Genomic DNA, 8,111 nt, shown 5'->3' with positions numbered 1-8,111 from the left:
ATATTTGTATAGTTACTTACACATGTATAACACCTATTCATTTGCACGACTTTAATTAGTAACAATCCACCGTTACATGGTGATTCCACTAAATATAATAATTATAGTGAATTATTAAAAAAATTTCTATTAAACAACTTTCATCTTCATTTCATTTTGTACATGCTTCCGTTTTTTTATCGTAACCTTTTTTCTATATCAAATACAAATTTAAACGATGTAAATACTAAACAGTAATACCGCAGTTTCCTACCTTTCCAAAGAAAATAAAACATTTATTTGATTAAAATAAAAAAGAATATATAACTTAAAAAAATTCTTGCTTCAAAATGATTTCCCCTGCACAAACCAAAGTGGCTTGATGTGTTTTGCACGGTAACTGTAACATTAGTCATTACAGACCATTGCTTCTTACTTTATAAGCTTTGTTCAGTCTTTACGACTCCCTCTTACTCTGTCCCATCATTGGAGCATCTCTCTCGTCTTTCCATTTCTCTCTTCATCCTTCGCTTTGTGCATACCAGAAAAAAAATGTTGGCTTCCTAAATGCACACTTTCTTTGTTTTTCTTTCTTTCTTCCCACTTCTTGATTATAGCCACAATGAAAGGTTTTGAATCTTTCATGTCGTTTTAGAGTTTTCGATTTTTGGGAGTGTTGGGATAAACCCCATTTCATCAATTTTATATTTTTGAACTGGGTTTGCTCTGTTGTTCTCTATTTTGGTCCTTACTTGCATGGGCAGTGAATGCCACTTAAGAAAGGTTTTGGTTGTTTTTGAAACTTCCATGTGTTTTGGAGTTTTGTTTTGTTGGGCTAAACCCCATTTTTTCAATTTTGGATTTTTGAACTGGGTTTGTTCTATTCTTCTCTTTTCTTGTTCCTACTTTCATGGAGAGTGGATGCCACATTTTATGTCTTGATACATTGATAAAGTTTCTAAACAGGAGAGTTTTTACTGTGGAACTGTTCTTTTTCTTGTATCATGGTTCTTGTATGTTGGAAATATGGATTGTGTTTGAGTTGCAATTAACTTTTAAAACGCATTTGTGTGAAATGTATGTATGTAGAATGTGAATAATGTATCCATCTTTTTAATAACTGAAAAAGAAAACCTTTTTTTGTCATCCAAACCCCGAATTCCTTTGTCTCTGGGGATGCCTTAGCTGGATGTTGATAACTTACTTTTCTTTATGTTCTAATTTTTGCCATAAATTATAAATGAAATCACCTCACCTCTCCTCTTATACCAGGGTGGGGTCATGGAAGAAAATACAAAATTCTCAATCTTTCTCTCCCAATTTAGGCTGTGGCAGAAATTTGAGGAAGAATCAACTTGGTGGAGTCATCTTTGGATGTAAGAACAGCACAATGAAAGAATGTCTGTCTAAACAACTCTTTGGTCAGTTCTCTTTTTTTCTTTTCCTCTATTAAAATATAGTGTGCGATATCTGCTTGTATAAGTCTGAAACACTAACATGACATTATACGGTTTTAAAAAAATGATCTGCAACCACAATTGCAAACGCAAAGGTTTTTAGACACACCAGGGCCGCATTGCAACAGCTATTGTGGTTGCATCAGCTGCATTTTCTCGCTACATCAAGGATTGCAACAAAATCAACAGCCGTAATTTAAAACCATTTATTATATTCAGCATTTTGAAATGAACACTATGCTGTGCTCATCAGAAGTCTCTGCTCTATATGACATGGAAAGACATATTCTATCACGAACTTGGTTCTGAAAATTTGTATTGTTTACATATGATGAGCAGTACTGCCAGTGAAGATGAGGTTTGTAATCTCTAGCTCATGGGAACTTTTATTTGTTTTGAACAGGCTTACCAGCTCAGCACTTCTCTTATGTGAAGAATATTGTTCCAGGGTTGCCTCTATTTCTGTTTAATTATACTGACAGGAAACTTCATGGAATTTTTGAGGCAGCTAGCAGTGGGAGAATGCATATAGACCCCTATGGATGGACTTCCGATGGCTCAGATAGAACACAATATCCTGCTCAGGTATATCACTCACTCTTAGACTATAATTGATATGATTCTATGCGGTCATTATTCATGAAAAGGCCTTTATGCTTATACTTTTTTTTATTAATATTTAAGGTGCAAATTTGTGTCCGACTTCAGTGCCAGCCACTTTCTGAAGACAAATTTAAACCAGTAATTGCAGACAACTACTACATTCATAACCATTTCTGGTTTGAACTAGACCATGCGCAAACAAGCAAGCTTATTTCCTTACTATCATCTGGAGCAATTGCCTCTGGTGTTTCTGTCCCACAGAATACACAGAGGTGGACAACTGTATCTCGATCCCTTGCATCGCATGAAATTCTGAAGGAAGGTGAAACTTCTAAAATGCTTGAATTAGAGACAGAGCATTCTACTCACTCAAGTACAAGATCAGATTTTACTGAAAATGACTTTTCTTTAGATGAACGCATCTGGCCATTAGATAATAATGCGGTTGAGAAAGAAGTAAAAGAGGACGAGAAGAACAGTGTATTTATGAAACTAAAAGAATTAACTCTTAATTGTGAAAGTCAAGATCTCTCTTTGACAAAGAATATCAATGATACTCCTGATGTGAATAACACCGAAAAGGGTGAAATGGAGGCGTCGAGTGGTTTAGATAAGAAGGAAGAGAGTACTAATCCACCATTTGAGAATCAATACAACATAGCTCAGGTGGTTCACTTTCAGGCTGTTTGATGGAAAACATTAAATATGTTTTTTTTTTTTTTGCAAGCAACTAACTTTTAATGTATTTATAGTTGGTACAAGAGGTCAAGGAATTGGCAAATTTCAAGAAAATACAAATGGAGAAGAATTGCTACCTGGAAAAGAAGCTGGTACTTCTTTCTATGTTGTAGTTTCTATTAGAAATTTATCATATTTCTCAATTGTTTCTACATCCCTAACATCTTTAAGCATATTGCTTGCATGCATTAAAATGTTCGCTGTTATAGAAATTGACCACATATGTGGAATTTCTCAATCTACTGTGGTTATAAATTCTTGTCAAGTAATTATCATTCCCATATGTAATTTTTATCTTCTACTGTTTTAAGTCCCCAAATATGTATATCACCGGCTGGATTCTTGTTTTTACTCATTACACTATCTTTGCAGATTTGAAATTTCCTTTTTAACTGATTCATTATCACAAAGTTTTGGTTCTACTGCAGTAATGCAGTGGGAGAGTGAAATAAAACAAGTTGAGTCAAATTCAAGTAACTTAAATGTAGGGAGTTTCACATTTTCTTTTTTTGTTATATTAGGATCCAATTGCAAGATATGAAACTTGGATCCCACATTAGGAATATGGGATTCTAGTGTGGGGTTTATAAGGGCTTAAGCTCTTAAGCTTCAACAACTAGCTTTTGTGGTGTGGTTTTCACAAGATTCTAATCAATTGGTATCAAGACCTTCCACCATGTCTCTTAGCTGCAAATAAAATTAGAACACATTGCAGTGTTCCCTTTGGACTGGTCAAAGGGCTAGTGCACAATCAGCTCATGTGGGCACTTAGGTAGTAGAGCATGGTGGGATGTTAGGATCCAATTCCAAGGTATGGGATTTAAGTCTCACAGTGCAAGTATGGGATTTATCTGACTTTGGCTTCTTAAACTACAACAACTAGTTTTTGGCTACTGGTTCTCCCAAGGTTTTTATCAGGTTTCTCTCCTGCTACATCTATTCAATGACCATTGAAGGGGTGGGGTTTCTTTCCTCCTAAGTTTGAGAATACATACTTCAACATAATTTAAAATCTTTAGAAAGCAAACCAAAGATAATGTAAGTTACTTTAAAGTATTAATGCATGGCTGGATAAATGAAGAAAAACTAAGAATTGTTAAAAACTTGCATTGATTACTTGAGAAGCTCTATATTAAGTAAAGGCCCAAAAGGCATAAATGACTGCAATTAAATGTAGGTTGATAATTCGATTAAATTTATCCGAGTGACATTGAAGCCTAAAATGTTTTGGAAGTGATTTTGGTATCTTTAATTGTGCTTATTTTTATTTTATTTTATTTCTTTTTCATACATATATTGGCTTATTTTTTACTTGATATTCAGATTGAAGCAGAAATGGAAATTCAGCACCTAAAAGATCGTTGTTCACTTTTAGAATCTGCATGTAATACTTCTAATCATTTGACACACGTTGAGAAGACAGTAATAAAGTCTATGGCTGAGCTGCATTTAGATCCCAAAGATTCATTATTTTTAATAGGAGGCTTTGATGGAAAATCATGGTTAGCAACTATTGATTTGTATTGTACTTCTCAAAATGTAACCAAATCTCTTGCGCCTATGAGCTCTGTTCGATCATATGCTTCAGTTGTTCGGTTGAATGATGAAATTTATGTTTTTGGTGGTGGAAATGGTTATGTTTGGTATGACACAGGTATGCGATCTAGCTGTGCTTATCAAATAATTATATTTTGAAGTGAGGTGATGTTTTGTCATCCCTTTTATCTTCTATCTGTGTAGTTGAATCATACAATCCAGTTCATGACAACTGGACCTTGTGCCCCTCTTTGAACCAGAAGAAAGGAAGCTTATCTGGAGCTGCTTTGAATGAAAAAATATTTGCTGTTGGTGGTGGCAATGGAGTTGACTGCTTTTCGGATGTTGAGATGCTTGATTTAGATATTGGGCGGTGGATTCCTACACGCTCAATGCTAGAAAGGGTATAATGGGAACAATAAAATGGTTAATATTTCAGGTCTTGATTGAAATTTGAGGTATAATTATGGGTAACTGCAAAATGACAGGATAGATCATGTGATTTTTTAGGCTTAAGCTTCTAAAGATGTCAGGGAAATTAATATTTTATAATATGTCCATTTAAATTTTACTTTTGCCGGTTAATTTTTTACAAGCAGCAACTGTAAAATGGTTTAGGGGGGTAACTAGCATATCATGATCTAGTCTGTATGTTTTAATCAAGTTTTTGTATTTGACCTTATGCCTTTAATATTTCTATGTAATAGTCACTTCTAGGATGTGAAGTCACTGCTCTGACTCACCCAAGTCTCGTCTTTTCACATGGCAGAATAATTAAGTGATCATTTATATAATTTCTATGAAATGCATACAATTTATTTGACTTATTGCATGGGTGCCTCTTCTATATTTCCAGAGATTTGCTCTTGCTGCAGTGGAACTCAATGGTGTGATTTATGCCACTGGTGGATTTGATGGAAATGATTACTTAAGGTGATATTTATATCTTGATTTTGGTTCAAATGTAATTAGTTGAAATTGAAACTAATCGTCCAAACATTGTTGATCTAGACTGATTTTTTGTTGATATAATAGGATGCTATTTTATATTTATAATAATGTGAAAACTGCAGGTCTGCCGAAAGATTTGATCCCAGGGAACATTCTTGGACCAAAATACCAAACATGAATGTAAAGCGGGGCTGCCATTCGGTAGTTGTTCTAAATGAAAAGTTGTGAGTTCAATATATTTCTTCTCCTTGTTTGCCTTTAATTTCATTGGTTTTATTGATGAACTGGTAACTAAACTTGCCACAAGTATGCTGTGAGTGTTTTACGATGTATTGCTCTTGAAAATGCCACCAGTACTCGATGATTTTGAAAAAAATCGAAAGGAAAAATAGATATAAATTCATAAGGGTCCATTTTCTGCTTAAAAGTAAGGGGTGCAAGTAAGTATGAGCAGGTCATGAATCCGGTTTAACTGATCCAATTCTATTTTCTCAGTTTGGTTCAAGTAACGGGTTTGTTTGTATGTGTTGACTGAACCCAATCTTGTTCGGTTCAGGTGTTGGGTTACCAATGAACCCAATTGAAACTGACTCTAACAGAACGTGTTCCTAAACACTGATGTGGGATTGTTCACACACTACAATTTACCATTTGTCCCACCATTATCACCAACAAAGGTTGGTGTAGGCATGGTGTTGCAGTAGCTTTGCAGTTTCTGTAGTGTAATTATTATTATTTTTTTCATTTTGGTGTAATTAATCAATTTTGTGATCCGTTGGCCCGACCTTGAACAACTTGGTAGAGAGTGGGTTGGTTTGTTTTGGGTTGTATTCCCAAAAAAGAGAACATTAGCCAGCTCAACTCGATGCAATTTAATTGGTTTGGATTCTTAAATACCCCAGATGTAACCCAACCGGACCCAATTGCACCCGCTAATTTGTTTTATAAATCTAAATTTGTTTTCTAGAACCATTAGGTGATTGTTTGGAAAGTGCTCAACTTATCTGTAAATCATTTTGGACAAATTTATGTAGTCATTAACAAGGTAAAATTCTATAGAAAAAGTACTGTTATTCTTACCATAGACCTAAGTCCTAACCCTGTTCTGAAAATTTCTGTGCTAGACCAATATATGCTTCACTTAAAATTCTTCATGCATTGTGTAGGTACGCACTTGGAGGCTTTGATGGAGACAAAATGGTTCCAAGTATGGAAGTGTTCGATCCTCGTCTTGGGGCATGGACAATGGGGGAACCAATGAATCATCAAAGAGGGTATTCTGCTGCTGTAGTTATCAAGGAATCCATTTATATGATTGGTGGAGTTAAAGTTGGAGAGAACATTGTAGATACAGTAAGTAAATCTATTGAAACTAATATTTTTGTCTTTGAAGATACATTTAGGACTAGCCTCATAATTATACTCGATGACTTATCTAAATATATACAATACAGGTTGAGAATTATAAAGAAGGGAAGGGATGGAAGGAAACTTGCACAATGGAAGCTGTTAAAAGATGTTTCTTGTCAGCTATTGCCTGCAGTCAAGAGTGACAGAAGGTTCTTCAGTGGTCATATTATCATAATCTTTGTATAGTTATACGATGAGGACATGATTTTTCATGACTTTGTATGATGTGCATAAAGGCTTTAATAGGATGTTAACAATTTAACATCGTATATGACTTGTTTTGGGTTATTCCTACTGATGATCTCTTTTTCAATTTTAATCAACTAAAATCTGAAGCTCCCTTTTCATTTTTAATCAATTAAAATCTGAAGCTGTTAATATACTAATTCATCAGATGAGGTCAAATTTGCAATACTCGCCATGCTGCCAAGTTTAACAGGATGTGTGGCACGACAGAGGCTCTTATGATTAGGGCTCTACATAGCCTTTGAGGAAGGTTTGAGTACTTTAGTAGGAACTCCATGTTTTGGGGTGATCTTTTAAGGATTGGAAGAACTTGGTGACATCAAAGAGGATTGGTGGTGTCGTCTTCTTTTCTTCCATGGTGATTACCATGTAACCGATTTTTAATCAGATATGAAGACTTTTGATTTTAAATAAGATGATTTTGTATGGATATAAAGGTAAATGAAATATAGAATTTTTAAAATACATTAAAATATAAATAATTTTAATCATATGAATAACTTATTATTTTTTAATTTTAATATAATATAAAATTATAATTTAATAATTGAATTAATAAAATTTACGACATTAAAAATAATATAATAATGGATAAAAGTTAAATTAGCATAATTTGATTTCACTTCACAAATATATAATACATGACAATAATTTTAATAATATTTCTCTTTGATAACATATATTAAAACTCTATATATAAATTAAAATATTCTATACTTGATAAACCTTCAACTTTCTTGAATATTCCCTGTCATTTGAATACTCTTCTATTAAAGGATAATTCCTGACATGTGTCTCTTATATTCTCATGTCAAATGAATAATTTCCTATCTAACAAAACAATAACTAAACATCAAAATTAAGTATATATTTATCTTCAAAATTTAAATATTATTTTTATGCATCATCTTTATATTTATTTTAATATTTTAAGGTTTAAATACGTTTTTAATTTTTAAAATTTAAGTTAAATTTATTTTTAGTTTCTCAAATTTAAAATTACTCTTTTTAATCCTTATAATTTTAAAAAATAGTTAGAAAATTTGTCACATAATATTGCATAAAATCTGTCTATAGATACTAAAATAAAGTTTTTGAAAATTACATGATTAAAAATAATAATTTTAAATCTGAGGAACAAAAAAGATATTATCTTAAATTTGAGATACTAAAATCATCTTGAACCAAGGA

At 33.0% G+C, this 8,111-nt stretch overlaps 1 protein-coding gene across 5 annotated transcripts; it reads left to right on the top strand.

The window, feature by feature from the left end:
• The first annotated feature begins 289 nt into the window (after positions 1–289).
• On the top strand, positions 290–6,943 carry LOC109802341 (influenza virus NS1A-binding protein). 5 transcript variants are annotated; one of them, XM_020363670.3, is made up of 12 exons: positions 405–608; positions 1,252–1,400; positions 1,840–2,021; positions 2,121–2,361; positions 2,452–2,705; positions 2,792–2,869; positions 4,101–4,431; positions 4,518–4,717; positions 5,170–5,246; positions 5,387–5,488; positions 6,431–6,617; positions 6,719–6,943. In XM_020363670.3, exons 1-12 carry the CDS (start codon positions 547–549, stop codon positions 6,815–6,817), a joined length of 1,962 nt encoding a protein of 653 aa, XP_020219259.1. In that variant the 5' UTR covers positions 405–546; the 3' UTR covers positions 6,818–6,943. The 5 variants fall into 5 exon arrangements, 4 of the variants coding, with proteins under 4 accessions (XP_020219257.1, XP_020219258.1, XP_020219259.1 ...); XM_020363668.3 differs by lacking the exon at positions 405–608 and adding an exon at positions 290–375 and having other exon boundaries at positions 2,121–2,705; XM_020363669.3 differs by having other exon boundaries at positions 382–533; positions 2,121–2,705.
• The last annotated feature ends 1,168 nt before the right edge of the window (positions 6,944–8,111 follow it).

Source organism: Cajanus cajan, chromosome 4 (assembly GCF_000230855.2).
Source record: "Cajanus cajan strain Asha chromosome 4, NIPB_CcT2T_4, whole genome shotgun sequence".
Taxonomy (NCBI): Eukaryota; Viridiplantae; Streptophyta; class Magnoliopsida; order Fabales; family Fabaceae; genus Cajanus; species Cajanus cajan.
Note: the sequence above shows the minus strand (reverse complement) of the source record. Positions and strands in the feature narration are given on the sequence as shown.